This window comes from Pleurodeles waltl, chromosome 3_1 (genome assembly GCF_031143425.1).
Source record: "Pleurodeles waltl isolate 20211129_DDA chromosome 3_1, aPleWal1.hap1.20221129, whole genome shotgun sequence".
Classification (NCBI taxonomy): Eukaryota; Metazoa; Chordata; class Amphibia; order Caudata; family Salamandridae; genus Pleurodeles; species Pleurodeles waltl.
Genome location: NC_090440.1, coordinates 1,374,600,645 through 1,374,617,564, shown reverse-complemented (window position 1 = coordinate 1,374,617,564; position 16,920 = coordinate 1,374,600,645). Strand labels below are relative to the sequence as shown.

The 16,920-nt window shown below is 40.0% G+C and overlaps 1 protein-coding gene across 1 annotated transcript in view; it reads right to left on the bottom strand.

Moving 5' to 3' along the window:
• Positions 1–16,920, bottom strand: part of TECTA (tectorin alpha) — a 333,031-nt gene that overhangs the window by 116,637 nt on the left and 199,474 nt on the right. Inside the window, exon 12 of the mRNA XM_069221517.1 lies at positions 4,028–4,589. Within this exon, the coding sequence (XP_069077618.1) occupies positions 4,028–4,589 (562 nt within the window). The remainder of the gene's footprint in view (positions 1–4,027; positions 4,590–16,920) is intronic.

Sequence of the window (16,920 nt, the reverse complement as noted above, 5' to 3'; positions counted from 1 at the left end):
ACGCTAGGGCTTTTGATCATATGTTTTCTGAAGTTCTGATTAGATTGTGTTATTGGTGGTCGCTAATAAACTAATTCTGAGCTGATTGAAGAAAGTTTGAATTGATCAAATGCATTAGAATTGTAATTGATAGGGAAATAAAATGTGTTCAACGCTTTATTGAGTTGTGTTTATTCGTGAAATGACGGTTATAATTGTCTATTGACCAATAATTTTCTTAGTGGTTATTGATTGATTACATTGATTACTAATGTCACTGATCGTACATGACTAGGATACTCCATGCGATCCAAAAGGTTCATCGGCCTATACGCGTTCCCTTGTAAGTTTACTTATTAAGGACCAGGCGTGTTTGCACTGTACCTTACTGTCTCCCTGTTAATCATCACATTCAGTATAAAGTGCTGTGTTTTGAGTAAGGACCTGTGTGGTTCTGTGGAGTCTGCCAGCAGCCTAGACTAAGGGGCCTTACCTATCTGGACTAAGCTCATTCTCAGGCAAACAAGGGTGGGGCCAGGTTGCACAAATAACTTGGTGGTGATCATTGGAAGGTGAGCGCAGCAAGCCGATGGAGAAAAAGATAAATGCACCCTAGGTTCATTGCAAAGCCCCTGCACTACATTACCCATGCTCTACCCCTCTGATGAGAGACATATTCAGGGCTAGCCATAAAGGAACCTTACACTTTTGAGTAACTTACGTGTGGGAAATTGAACCTAGAAGTTTATTAGGGTGCTCAAAAGTGTAAACTTGCACGTCTCCACCGCTTGAAAGACAAGTGGATCCAAGTTTACAAGCTTCAGTTACTACTGCCAATTAAAAACCGTAGTATGTCTAGCATGACACATTGCTATAAACTGGTACGGAAACATGACATTTTTTTTCTTTTGATGGGAATTTATTGTTTTAATAAAAACTCAGGAAATTATCTGTATTTAATTCACTATATTTAAAATAATTACCAATTATATTCGAAATTACTAGTACTGTATCATTTTTTTATTTAGTTCTATATTTAAAATAAATAGATAACAATCATTTACATTATTAATAATTAACATAAAATATTTTGCAAATTTGGTATAACATTTCATAATTTTTTGCAACTTTCCCTGTACTTTACCAATGGGAGATAACCCTAACTGTGGAGTCTTGCTATGCTACACTATTGTGAAAAGTAAAAAGGTTCATTTAACTAAAAAAGCTACAAATATTTTTTATGTTAATTATTAATATAATTTATTGTTATATTATGGTTGGAACTTCTGTTGTTCAAGGAGAGTGAGTTTCTAGACACAGTCTGTTCCTTTTTCTGTCCCTCCTTGTTGCTTCAGGAAAGCTGATGGCCGCATTGTACAGAGCTCTCCCAATTCCTTGAGTCCTTGCTTTGGATACTCCTGCTTGTGGCCAGCCCCATTGCTAACTGCAGTGACAGCCAAAGAGAACCAACTCAAAATGCTTCTGAAGCCATAGACAGTTGATTTACAGCCACTGTCTGGTAAATGTGGACAAACATGAGATGAAAACTACCACACTCATTTCCCAATGCAAGTTCTTATAGACCAAGGAAGAGAGTGTTCCGCCCAGTACTTGAGGGAACTGTGTGTGAAGCAGGCTGGTGTCTTTCTGACAGCCAGTCTCCCAGACGTGGTAGGACATCACTGGAAGTCTGCACTTTCAGACAGAACAGCTGGGGGATTGACTAGAGCATAGAAACCTGCCTGTGGAGAGCGGGAAGGAGAGTGCCTGGTCCTGCAGGAGGAAAACTGCCCAAGAGGATAGGTCTACCATGTTTCCACTATGAGAACACCCAGAGAAAGCTGCCTGCAATGGAGAGCAAAGTCAAGAGTGAGCTGTGCTTCGAGGGGTCCCCAGGTCTCTCTGAGCCAGTCATGTTGTGAACTGCACCGAGTTGTTTTGAGAATAACCACCATTCTGACATCCAGCAACCCGCCATGAGCCCAAGTGACTGGTGACGCTGCTGCCGGCATCAGGAAGCTGAGGCACATTCATACTAAAGTTTGTGCTCTGATCAGATCAAAGGCCACAACAGCAGAAGACAAACCTTCAAACATGACTCAGCCAGACCCACAACTGCAGAAAACACACCCCAATGGATGACACTGTTTGGAAGCCACAACTGCCGTACCTGAGTATCAGTCTGCACCCAGATGTGGGTGGCTGCCAGTGCAGAGGACAAGTGTCACGGCACAGGTCTGCCATGCTGAGCTCATCCAGGGGTCTCTGTTCCAACACAAGGATGCCACCATGCTCCAACAGAAGTGAAGCAGTGACTGAGAGGGTCAAAGTGCACACTGTGCTCCACTAGAACTGCAGTGCCATCCAGAAGCCCTCACCTGTGACTGTAATGACAGTCTACAAAATTCAGAACAAATCTTGCATATCGATTTATGCAACATGTTGAACTGTGTTGGGCACCCAGAAATATTAGGGTAACTGGAAGGGATTTGCACCTGTGTCTAATAAATGCCTACACCCAGAATATACTGGGGACAATAGCCATTAGAAATCACCTTAAGCCGGAGGGATGTTGTTGTGCCTAATGGAAAATTGTAACTGGGACTAAAATCCTGTATTTTAGTTCCCTTTGAGCTACGTAGTATTTCGTTTCGCTGTAGGATAAAAGTGCTTCTTTAGTTTTAACTGAACGATAATCACTGTGCTGGTTCACTGTTGAGTCTCCAAACTACGTCCCTGAAATCCTTTATCTAGTTACCCTCACTGCCCGGAAAGTGGAAAGGGTTAAGCTTGGCCCAGGTTGCAGATCCATAGCAGGACTGACTTCAGGACACCACCAGCACGTGACCTCAATCACCTTGGTACAGGATCAAAATCCCGTGTCTGCCCTGTTGTCCCCTAAAGTAGTCTGACACACTATATAACAACATTTTATTTCCATTATACCAGTATATAATTGACAATTTGCTGAAACTACAAAATAAAATTCATCCTTACACTTTGTGCTCTGAACCTCAACTAATCTGTTATGCATTCCTATGGTTGAAGTTTGGTAAAAGAGCAATCCCATTACTCCTGTTCTGAGATTAGCACATGCTGAATTCTTTGTAAAATATTAATACCTACTGCCGGAATTCCCTTTATTTTTCCATTAAAAAAATGTCCTTTGTCTATTGCTCATTACTTCGACCTCGACGTGAACGTTCAGGTGCCGACGGTCTTTCAGTACCTGCTTGCTTTCGAGGAGCTCCTGGACTGGTTAAAAGGATGGCAGTACTGCAATGCAGTGGCAGCATTGTTCCTCTGCCAGATAAATAGGGGTGGCAGTCAAAGCATGACAATACTTGCAGATTTGAGCACTGCATGACAGGGCAAGTCTCACCGGAATAGAGGCAACAGCCAACTCATCAATAGCCCTCCCTGCTCCTTGGCTCCAATAAAAGTGTCTCGTACAGCAGTGCCTAACTTTTCATAGGGCTGAAGACAATATCACTCCCACTCAGATAGATAGACACAAGCGGTTCGCCCCAAGCCAACACCATTTTCAGGCCTACCTGCATCACTTCCAACTATAATAACCCGAAGACTAACCTGATTGGTAGGAAAATCTAATAGCTTAGAAGTCCAACACAAAATATAAAGCCAGAGCACCATCAGACAAAACAACAAATGTAAAAGTGAAGTTTTTACAAGCTGGGTCGTTAGGATTTGGAACACAATTTTATCATGGAGCAGGCTCGTTAATTAATTTTCGATTCAAAAAGGAGCTGTCAACTCATCCCTTCAGGGAGCACCTCACGAGCCACATTCCAAGAGGATGTCTGCCCTTCCCCGCTTACATATAGGCTCTTATAGAAAGTCTTGAATCATTATACAACTGACTTTGTATTGTGCTTCATTACATTCAGTCTTTGATTGCTCTTACTAAATAGCGGTGCAAAAAATATATGAATCGCAAACCCTAACATTCTGCACTATCATTAATGTCATTTGCATGTTATATCCCCTTGCAAGGATGTATCATCCTTATTGTAACCATGATACTCACAGCAGGAGGTGTAGTTTCGCCATCCAGTGATAGCAATGCCCTGTGTTTGGCATGTGCTTGCATAATTCTGCAGCCAGCTACATGCCGTTTGCACAGCTCCCACGTCAATGCAAGAGTCGAACAAGCAGTTCTTGTAGAAGAAGTTGGGGTTGACTTTGCTGTGGCACTTGGCAAAGACACTATTCCGGTTAGGGATAAAGCCGCAGAGCTGTTGGGCCTTCCAAAATCCCTCTACTTTGCCACAGGAAGGGCATCGGTCTCCACAGCCGACCTGGCAAAACGTGTCCCTCTTCACCCAACTGTGTCCAAATTCACTGATGCTCAAAGTGATGGACCCACCAGCAGTCTGGAGGTCATCTTCCAGCTTGCCATTGTAGCGACCGCACAGGCCGTAGGTGCTATTCTGCAGGTGCCGTGGGACTGTGACAGACAGGAAAGTCTTCCAGTCGTACACCACCTTCAATCCAAACTCCGTCTCCACCACTATATGGAAGCCAAAAGCAAATATGTTCACCTTTCCATGGCCAAGCTTTAGAGGCAAGTAGAGACGTTCCTTGTTCACCTGCAAGAGAAGTATAATAACCTGAAGCATACTAAAGAATAGTGAAATCTCACCAGTTATCAACTTCATCATACAGCAATAAGAATATTGAGCATCATTATAAAGATATCAGTATTATTATATTATTATAATTGATATTATTTTCATTAATAATACTAAGAATAATAACAATAATAACAATTGTAATAATAGCAATAGTAAAAAAATAATAGTAAGAAATTACAAAATAATGATAATAGCAATTATGATAATAATAATAAGAATAATGCTCATCTTTATAGTCAATATAATGATAATCATAATAATTATAAAAATGACATCATGTTTTTATAGGGTTTCTAACTTTTTTCTCTCCCTTTACTAAAGACTGAAGCTGATTTTGTTGTAGGACTGGGTAATATATTTAGCTCTCACATAAAGAGGTCAAATACCTGCTATATATCATTGCCTGTGGTGTTAGGAACTTTATTCTTGGTATGCAGGTTACATACATGATAGATACAAAAAGTCTTAAACCATATTTCTCCACTTTATGAGATTAAATTACATAACTAAATTACCCAAATTATCACTTTCCATATATTAATATTGATCATAATAATGAGCCAAAACATGATGCTACAGCTATCAGTGGTAATGTACTGACCAGTCAAATAGGGGCATCAAATCTCTGCCTGTAGGATAGGTGTTACCACTGCTCAGATCTGTAATACTCATTCTATGAATGTTTCAGGTGTCCTTCTCTACCCCATCATATGTTTATTTTTCTTTTTTTAAATGATGTCTTGCCTTTCAAAATATTGGACTTCTTGTTTGCCCTTTCTATTGCACGCTTTTACCGCAATCACGTCCCGAGCTTCCTTGCCCCTTTTCTGCAGATTACGCAGTGTTGAAATGGAGAAAGACCCCCCTGCTTGACACTGCAAAGCATGTACAACTGACCAATGTTACCCATAGCAAGCTGGAGTATTATTGATCCAACCTCATTGAACACAGCGATAATGCATGCGAGCTGAGACCTTTTTGTGCAAGAAGGAATGAGGCCTAGCGTCATGTGCACCCTTCTTGCACGAATGTTATTAATGTTCCCTTGCTGGACTGGAGAGGACTGACAGTAGTGGCAGTGATACTGAGAATGTATTAAGCAAGTTAGAACTTTCTACTATTGTATTCTAGAGAAAGGGTCTAATGGCAACTGCTACCCTTTTTAGGGTCGAGTGTGCAAGCCCTCTGTCCCTGTTGTAATCTCTCTGTGGGCATTTACCCATGCCCATATCACGCCCATCACTTACATTGGTTGGTGGGCTTGCATTTTAAAATTCGCTTGATTTCATTAGGGAAAGGCATGCACATGTCATGCCTTTTCTGGTGTTTAGCCCTCCACGAGAGCATCGGTACACTATTGAAAACATACAAGGCTCCATGTTTTCCATATGGTGTTTGGACTACTTGTTCTTTTTATTTAATAGGCAGCGCGATCTCGCTGTGGCAGTAATCGAGCGCTTTTAAAAACTACCAGTTTAATTCTGTTGTTTATCCATGCCGAGTCACTCAGTCGGAGGGTTTTAATTATAAAGTGACCAAACCAAGAAAGACGTTCAATTACTACAAAGTTCTGACCTAAGGAGCAAAAATCGTTCATGCGGTTTTTTTTCGGGATGAGTTTAGATTTTCAGAGTTTTTATTATTCTAAATTGTTTATTTGGGGATCTATGGGGGGAGTTTGATGGTGATTTCTGCTAGCTTTTCTTTGAGGGTTTGCCCAGTATTAAGCAACTAAAAAGGTCGTGTTTTCTCTTTCTGTCTATTAACTTTCCTTTCAAAAATATTTCTCCCAAATCTCTTTGACTGGTAATGTTCAACATTTTCTAAATAGTACCTGTTTTCAGTTTCACAATGTGAGGCTGGAAGAGGGATTTAGAAGATCACTGGCTAGTTGTAGTGAAGATAGGGCCAAGGAAGGTCCTTGCTGGTACGGTATGGTATGCCGTTATTGCTGGTATGGTAGCCACTGGTTATTGTTGTTAGGACAGACAATCTGTAAACAGGCTCTACAGCACAAATATAGGCATAATTCCCTGGAGGGCAGGTTTTCTCTTCATCTTTACAAGCACATTTAAAGTAGTAATACTCTGTTGGGTGAAAATAAAATCTGGTATTGGCGCTTTCTAGTGAGCTGTCACTCTTGAAAGGCACATTCTACATTTTACCATTACATTAGGCCTACTTTCTTTCAGATGTCCATGGTCCATCTGGTAAGATGCATGTCACGCCTGCGAGCGAAAGACATGATGTATTTCAGTCTCTGTACTGCCATCTTTGCTTTTTTCTTTAAGCTGATTTGGCAACATACTTTGTGCAGAATATCCTGTTGGATTGGTAGGATGAATTAGAGGATGTGACCTCAGCTCTGTGCTGTTTCTTGAATGGCATCAATATGTCTTGTCCTACTTTCACATTCATACCCATGCCTTCCATTTATAACTTGTTCCCGGTGCCCACTTTGGCTTGGACTGCAGCATATGCTTCAGCTCTAAGTCCTATAAGTCATAGGTGACATTTGCCTCCTTGAAGGGGGCCAATGCATCGTGTCCCTCGAGGTGCCACTTGCTGCCTCACATTGGCAGTAAATCTCAAATTGTACCGCAAATTCCATTGACTTCTTTTTCTTTCATCTGTGATCACGTTATGCCCTTTGATCCTGGTTGCTGCAAATGTCCTGTATTTATATGGGGTCCACAAGTTATTGTTACACAATGTAATGTGAATGTTCAATTTTGTTCAGACAATTTTGTTTGTGGTTGTGATTATTTAGCTAAGTAAAAATACTTGCATTCGTACTTACATAGAGAGGCCTTGAGTCAACCTCCTTCATCCATTGGCCTTTTCAACTGTCATTTACATTTCCTTCTACACACAGCTGAATAAAGCATAGAGCAATGGGCCAGTCCATTTCATCCGTTTGCTCTCTTGCACTGTTAGTGACCGCATTTTGACTGATCGCACAAACGTATCCACCTAAAAGTTCACTTCAGTGCCAGGTCTGCTTTTATAGTGTTTTTTTGTTCGATTTGTTAGCCTTTTTTGGTTGAGCGTGCAAGCGCTTTGACCTGTTGTAATCTATATGTGGGCTTTAGAGCACGCCCACCGCACGCCCATCATTATCACTCATTTATGGGCTTGCCTTTCAAAAATACTTTGTTATCATTGGTAAATGCTTTATGCTTGTTTGTCCTTGGGGCGGGTTTGTTACCGCCTTCAACACCGTCCCTGTTACATGGATAATTGCACTTTTGCAGATACGTTTGACTGTGAACAAACTTCTTTTTCCTTTTGTGTCTCTCTTTTGCACTCATGCTCATGGTGGTTGTAGCACCTTGAATCAGCTAGCTTATGTCAACTGTGTTACTTTTCAATTTCAACTTATGTGGCAAGAAAAGTCGATTTAGGAATTTACAACGCTAATAGCTCTAACTCGAGCAAACTGGAAACCCATTGCATTGCAAATGCTTGTTCTCAATTTGTCTGCCTCGATCCTTGGCCTGTGTGCAATATGAGTGATGCATGTATGTGAGTCACAGGAGTGCATTGAGTATGTGTGGTGCTGGTGCACGTCGCCATGTCCATGCTGGCTTTCATTTTGGATATAACACAAACCCAGTGGAATCTAAGATGAAGAAAGAGAGCCCAAAGAGCCTTGAAGGGGCCTTTTCAGATATTCCAAAGACCTCTGTGATGGGCTACACTAGGGAGTGTTTTGGAGACAATATAGTAGATCCCTTTGAACTCTTGAGTTCCCCCTGTCCTTTCCAGGCCTTTTTTGTCAGGGAAGGTTGACCCTTACAGCCTACAGATATGCAGACTGTTCCACTCAGCTAAATTAAACGGTAGCTGAGTGGGTCAGCCTGCTTATCTTTAGGACTCTGTTTTGGGTTTCCTCTGAGAGGAGACTCCCAGATCCATCCCTCATCCCTGCTCAGACGTTTTTAGAAAGCATACCTAGAACAGTCTGAGGAAGCAACACAAAAGTGAAGAACTTCCTATGGTCCGTTATAGAACTGGATATACACAGTCTACCAGCAAAATGGGTATAAAGATGGGGCAGAAACCTCCAGACAGTGTGTCTTGATTTCCTGACAAGAATCCTGGCTGAGACTAGAGAAACAAAAGCAGTTGTGGTGAAAATGCTCAAACCAGCCCACCTCTCTTTTTCTCCTCCATCCATCCCTATTTCCATTCATCCATTCTCTCTCTCCTTCTCTCCTCTCCCTCTCTGATTTATTTTTCCCCACCTCTTTCTCTCTCTTTCTCTCTCGATCTCTCTCTCTCTTTCTCTCTCGAAGCCCACTGTGCCTGCTGCACTTAATCTTGAGAAGCCCGGGAAAGGGAAGGAGGCTATTAGGAGCGACCAGTAACGCTGAGTAAGGGCAATGGAAAGTACTAAAAATAAATATGAATATAATTAAGGTGAAGTGTGGAACGCTACAACACCATCAAAATAAATAAATACCTGGTGAGACAGCCAAAATATCCCCATAATCTTACTTGCTTGCATTATATATGACTAGCACATATTTTTAAACATGCCACAGCTCGTATTTCAACTGTATGTTCCAAATAAGTATCCTTTCTAATATCGCAAATAAAATATTCTTTTGTTTGTATGTTATATAACAATATTGACAGCATAATCTCTTGTAATTTTTTAAATAGCACGTCACACTGCTGCCTTATCTAATAATCAATAGTAGTGAGAAGTGTTGTTTATATTGTTTAGAATTCTATTTACTTTTCTAGATACAAACAGTATTTGTCTATCAGATATATTCAAACAGTTTGTTGACTTTATGCTTAACAAAGATTTCATTTTCATACTAAGATATTGTTTGTCACTATCATTTATATAGATAATACATGATGTCTGTCATAAATGAAAGAGCTGTGGCTATTCAATGCTTAATTATAAGTTAAACTGATGTTGGCACATGCTTAAGAAAAGCAGAACTCGCTGACATCTAATCTAGCTAAGTTTGATGTGAAAAAGAGCAATATTAATACTAATAAATAAACAAGTGTTGATAAAGACGATTATTTTCTATTTTACATAGTAAATACATTTTGCTGCAACAAAAGCGATGCCTTCATTTGAGTGTTCAGACAATTTAAAACCTTCAATAAAATTGTTTAGTATAATACCTCTCAACCTGTCAAAGTTGTGAAAGGGTCCTAATGTTAGAAAGCTTGTCCAACCTCAGTTTTTAAATTGAAAAAGTGGATAAAAACTTAGTGGCCATTTATAAAGTAAATATGTGGGTAAAATAGGTCTGTCCCTAAATGACGGTCACTTGAGAGAGTGCTACGAATGAGGGTGTATCAGTACTCTCTTGTTGCCTTCTTAGAAAGTCTCCACTACACAGGCATATGGGATTTGAGGTGTGATACAAAACTATTCTGAGCCACCCTCCACTGGTTGCTGAATGTGATGAAGCACAAACAATGTTGTGTGGTCTTATTAGCACTCTTTTGGCTCAGTGCAGCATATTTTCTATCAGTTATGGAGTTGGCAGTAGAGAAACCATTTCTAATTCAAGCATGCAATGGTCTGGTGGTAGATGTACAAGGAGAACACTCTGGTGGGGTCAAGTGTGTTAAACCTTCTTGTTTGGAAGCTATCAGGAGATCAGACTGTTGTAAACAAGTTTCAGGTGAAGCTGTGGTACTCACCGGTGAGGTGTGGGTACAAGGCACTAAGAAATTATACAAGCAGTGCTTTAAATGGGCCGGTACTCTCCGGTACTGAGTACCGGCACTTTTTTATTTTGAGATGGTGAGTACCGGCATATCTCAAGAAAAACGTAATACTTTTAATTAGAGCGTACCAGCACTTCTCAGAAACAAGCAGGTACTCTGGTACAGAGTACCTGCACTTCTATTTTTCCATTTAAAGCACTGGATACAAGGGCATATGGATCAAATTGCTACCCTGTGTATGGAGTGGATTTTAGATTCCGTGGAACCTTATGAAGTTATAGTACTAAATGATTTATCAGATCTGCTTAATAAAGAATTATTGCAAAGATTCATAAATTATTAAATGGAAAATGACATGCAGTGTAATGAAACAAGTGTGCTTTAGGAGAATTTCTCAAGCGATATATAATACAATGTGGGATGTGAACATCATTTTGAAATTATCTGAGGATTGTCAAGTGAATGTGTTCTTGACTTTGCAGCACTTAACTAAGAAGCCAGCGCCTTTGCTGTGTTCAATTTCTTTTTAAAAGAGTAGCTGGTGTTTCTCCAAGATTTCGTTGACAGGAGAATTGTGATTTTATTAAAGACTAGGACGCTAGCATTATCCCTCCCACCTCTTTCAGGGAGGTGTTGCATTTGGTTCTGTGATGCTATTTCACAAACATGACACGATCATTGGATGATAAGAGGATAAGCTTGTGTATGCAAATAATGATTACAATAAATTATTAATTATATCTTTTTTTATTTCAGAGAATTAAATTTAGAGGCTAAATTTTGGACAAGAATTTATGAAATGCAATAGTTAAAATTTGAAACAGAAGTCAATTTTCTTCGCAGCAAAACAATAGGAAGAGCTGAATCTCTTGGAGTGGGTTATAGTGCGACAGTGTTCTATTTTAAATTCTGCATTATGAGGTTGAATATTGTTGAAAAAGAGATGCAAAGTAGTGAATACAAGATGTTAATGTGTTAATCTTTAGTAAAATCCTGATTCTCCTATCACCTGAAATCTTGGCACATCACCGTTCTCCTCTCACAAACTGTAATCCCTTTAATAAAACTGCAGGATGAGCGAGGGCGATTGGGGTGTGACTCAGGTGGGCGTCTGTGAACAGGTAGCAGTAATTTGGATAAGGCTCAATTATTGTTTCTTGCTAAAGCAGTATATAACTCATTTGCAGATCCAAGAAGAAATGTCACCTTTCATTTTGTTTGAAGTGTAAATCTGTAGTGTTCTAGATGGTTTTCACTTTCAGTAAAGAGTGTCTAAAATATAACTTTTTATTGGCACAAGGTAGGAAGGCCATTGATGTGCCCCTAACTATCAGTTATTGGGTCACAAACTCATATCTAGATTGTGTTTTACTCTATGTGAGTTTGTTCATATATTTCGAAATTGGGCATATTTTTCTGAGCCAGCCTTAATATAATTTATGTTTTGACTGCCCTACTAGATAAAGTTAATTACACTGATGCTCAGCAGGCAGTTCAAAGGCGCCTATGTTCCCCCTTAACATTAGGACCATCCAATCTAATTAGCCTTCTCCTAGCTCAAAAGGGGCAGGGGTGAAATCTCTGTTAGGTGATTAGCAGCACCTTTGTGTCAAGAAACTGCAGGATGTTCCATTGGGACAAAGAATCAACAACAATTGACTTCAGCCACAACCAGGGGGTTCTTTGAAGTCTTGGAGTGAACATTCTTACCGGAGTAGGTGGGGCTCTAGACCAACCGGGGAGGAGTTACTCCTAAGGGTATTTCTATTAGATGGGTGGCATTCGAACTTGAACATTACTTTACTAACATAAGCATAAAGACATGTTTTCTATACAGTTTAGGGGCTGGCATTGTATCAGTACCATAACTGGCCTGAGTGGATAGATTCTACTGGATTAGAATAAACTACAGGCTTGTTTAATGTAGAAATATATTACAATGATATGATATGGAAGTGAAGGAGCTTACACCAAGTAATTGTTTTGCAAACTCTCTCTTGCCCTATGCAAATACCAAAATCATGAAGTCTATTGGCTCAGTGGAGCAGATAAGCATGAGGAGATCGAGGTATTCCTTTGAGGGTTTTGGCCTGAAGGATGATGTAGACCCTAAGATGTCTTTCCAGAGTGAGGGTGCTGGTCTGGGTAACAAGCTCTTTTGTCCCCAAAAGTAAGGCTCTGCGGAAAGGGCTCTCCTAGAAGGCCCAGGAAAGGGGGATGGCTCTTGAGATAGCATAGGTTTACTTGCCCCCTCCCCATGAAAAGACAGGGGTGAGGTTAGTGAGTACCCTAATCTCTCTAAATGAGCTATCGACTCACCTTGCAGAAATAAGGGAAGGGGTGGTGGATTTCCTTGATTACTGGTGTGTTAGTGGTGGTCCCTGAGACTCAGCATAGGGTAGGTGACTGCCTGCAAAAGATGAAGGATGTTATCCTTTGTACTCTGCTGCCAGTTCCTGTGTTTTTATTGGCAGTGGCAGTACATAGCTATGTGGCTACATGGGTAGGCCCTAAGAGGGCAGATCTTAAGGACAAGGGCAGAGGCCCTAGAGAAGAAGAAGGCTGATTAGTAGTATCTTCAAATAAAGCAACTATAGGATGTCTGCACAAGGGACAAAGGGGTGAGAGGCAGACCTCTGGCACAGTCACCATAAGTGACTTCTTTGAAATCTTGGAAGGGTAAAATACTTGTTTGGGCCGAACCTGGCTCATTTGAGAGTTTTGCTGCCATTTTGTTCTCAGCTGCCGTCTTCTTTCTTCTCAGAATGACATACATAGGGTTTTGGCAGTCAATGAGCTGATCCCTGGAACTTACAGTTAGGGCTTAAGGGGTGATGTGGCATCACTAGATTGGGTCTGTGACTTGAGAAACAAGAGCATAACTAGGCTACATCCAGAAGTTGCCCTCAGTAGAAATGGGGAAATCTCTGCAACATCCAGTTTTCTCAGAAAGTCTCTGGGTCTGAATTAAGCGGTCGGGTGTAGTGGGGGCAATACCAGTTATAAGGTATGTTGTCACACTTCTCAACTCATTCCCCATATACCGAGGACACAGCAGGAGATATTCTCCTTCCCAATTGGCTGCCAGGCAAGTGAAGTAGGCAGAAGGTCCTGTGGCCAAGGAACCTGCCATGCAGTCCACTTGATTTGTATACAAGGTCTGACTAGAACAGGGGGACCCACTCTGGATAGTCCATGTGGGTGCGTCAAAAATAACAAGACATATTTACCGACCCCTGGTGACTGCATCAAAAAGAAGCCTTCAGGTGAAGGGTCATCCTCTCAGTCACTAGGAAATATTAACATTTGAAAATGTTTATTTATAGTGACTCAGAAGGGCAGGGGAAACATTAAACGTGTTAAGAAGTATTGGGGCATCAGAGGAGCAGTGTTGGACCCTTCTCGCCCCCATAATACCTCTGGGCAGCTATAAAGTTGCCACCATAAGTCTTCCACAGTCAAACATTAGTAAACATAGGAACAGAAAGAACATTTTCCTTTAACATTCCCCTGACTCAGTTCTTTGTAAGCTTTGTTGGGTGTTGTTCATGATGGAAGTTGCTAAGCAAAGTAATAAAATAAAATATGTGCTTTTCATTAAAATATTTGCTGATTTTATGACGTTGTTATGGGAAATATGTCAATAACAATCAGGTTATCTTATTAATAGTGAAAGATAAAAGGCTTTCAAAATTGAGGAAAAATGTTGAAATGTTAATTTATGCTGAAAAGTCAATTTTTCATGGCATAATGAATTGTGAACACCCTTTAAAAAAAGGCAATAGACCTGATTTTCAATTGCATACCTTGCATGATTTGACAGAGGCATATATAGGTGTATAATGGTTTGTGGGTCTGGGGCTCCGGACCAGCAAACCTGTTAAAAGTGCCTCAGACCTACATGGCCAAGGATATATTTAAAGGGAGGGTTGACCACTATGACCTTCCCTTAGTGTGACCCATTGTACTTTGAGAGTCCCTTCAGGAGACGTTCCAATTGGTGTTTTCAAATCTCATTTTGTATATAACTGTTACTTGCTTGTAGCATTTAGATTTTCATGTATTAAAGTGTTGTTCCTTTTTGAAAGGAAAAGCACTGACTGGACAATGATTCATTTAGTGTTATTTTGTTGCATTGCTGAGTTTTGAGCTATAGCTACAACATCTCCTAACTTACTCTTGTCTGTTGTACATTACTACCCAAAGATCAAGTGGTAAAAAAGGTGCTTGGCCCCCAGTTCGGGCATCTGCAGTATCAGGACCCCAGGACTGTAGAGGTGAAAGACAATTGGGACCCTTTAACTTTTAATTGCTGTGGGACCTTCAGGCTTGGATTTCTCACAGTGAGCATTCGGTGATGCTACGAAAATAAAAGACCCCTTATTTCTCTGATGCTAGGGAAATGAAAGACCTCTCATTTGAGACAATTTTGGCAGAATGGTCGAACCTGATATGACTCTAAATTTGTTTATGAAATGAGGGTACTTGTACTTTGCCAAAATGCCAGGAGAATGTGAGTACTTACATCATGTTGCAAATACGAGTGGAATGAGAGTAATTTATGTTAAAGTGAAAATGTTAGAGGTCTTGAGAAACCATATTTTGCTGAAAACGTTATAGGTATGAGAGTACACATATTTTGAAAACGCATTAGGAAAAAGAGTATCCATTATGTTTATGAAAGTTTTGGGGAATGAAAACACCAGTAAAACTGTGAAAATGTTTGGAGGATGGCAGTTCTTGTAAAGTTTGAAAATGTGTTTTGGAGTGATGTTCTTTTGGGACCATAAAAGCATTTGAGAGGTCTTTTACAGGGATGAACACATCCATTATAGCTATATAGTTATGCTATTGGCTGTCTTTTGTTTGGAGATAAGGAGAAAGTGGTGATTGTTATACCATTAAGTGACTGCTTTGGTGCTGATTGTGCTAATTGGATGCTAAATGACTGAACTATGGCTGCAATGTATGGTGTACTGATACCCTGATTTACTGGATGGATGCACTAGTGTCCTGGTTGTTGTTTGTGACACATAGAAGTACTTGCAGTGGTCGTACCTGTATGTTGTCCTTATGAAGGGATGTGTTATGCCTGCATGAATATTATTCTTTCAAGTGAAAGGGATGTATTTTATCCATGGCCTCTGTTACATGTGTTATTATTAGGCCTGCTTGAGTGATCATGCACGAATGGAATGTTGTAAGTATGACATTGGCGCTGAGATTCAGTTGGGTCTGGAAGGAAAGTAAATAAGTCTCAGCTTCCAATGGGATGTCTCATATCTATTGCATAAAACCAAATTACCCTACATCAATCATGAGAACAGCCTTGTGACTAGAAAGGAAGCTATACTGCAAGGTGCAGATCCTTAATATTGATGGCAGAGTATAGATTGTACTTAATATCAATGTCATACTATTGTAGGTATCATAATATCAAAGTATTGACTATTGATGGTAAGTATATTGCTTTCCTTCTTTAACAATAAGGATTACATATCTGTTGATTTAATATTGTTTTTTAATATTGACTTAATGTTTTTAATAACATGTAATTAATTGTATTATTATTTTCTTAGATATTGTTTTATTTTTTCAATTTAGTTTTTATTGAAGTGTGTTTCAATATTTGTGGTTTAATATTTTGCATTTTATTTACATTATAAATTGTTTTTTCAGGTTGTTGGGTTTTATAGGAGTTTTCAATGGGTAGTGTTCCAAATCAATATTCTTTATTTATTTTGTATTTACTAAACTATATTAATATTTCTTACATTTAAAATATATTTTTTTTAAACTTATTTTTGCTTTAAATGTAATGTTATTTATTTTTCTAGGTGTTGAGTTTCACAGGGTTTGCTTTTGAAACTGGAATGTTTTAAAAGGTTCTTGATCCAGACCAGTAAAAGATCCAATAACCTTGACATTGGCCGATGTGGGGGACACATTACTTGAATACTTTATGTGAAGATACAAATGTAATATTTTTTAAGGCAATGTTCTCTATTATAGGCTCTGGATTTTATATTATCCTATGACTTTTCAATGATTTATGTAATTTGAGTCTGATCTAATGTTTTTAACTGTGCATTAAAAATCTATTTGAAAATCTGTGAAAGATGGCAGCTGGCAGCTGAGCGCTTCCGGTCGGAGATCGGTTCCCCGGCTCCTCTGGCATGGATTGATTTCTCTTGTATCCTTCTCACCCCAATGACCTAACTACTGTTCGGCAGCAGTCATCTGTCTCTTTTTGGCCGTCAAAGAGTGTAATGGATTCTGGGAGTCGTGCCCTGATGAAGGGGTGACTGTGGCCAATAGTGTTGCCCTCTTCAGATTACAGACATGGGCTGTTGGCTCCCCTGGACAAGACTTCTTGTGCTCCCTTTGTATTGGCAGCAGCACTGAAATATGGAACACTGAAGTCAAAGCTGGAGTGTTGTGCCCCAGCGGGGGAAGTTTATTGCTACTGCGTCTCCTGCCTTTCCTCTGGCTCATCTTTCCTACCACATTTCCCACTCAGGTACCAATATTAGACGATAACCCAGGGCATCCACCAACTGAGGACACATAGGGGGTCATT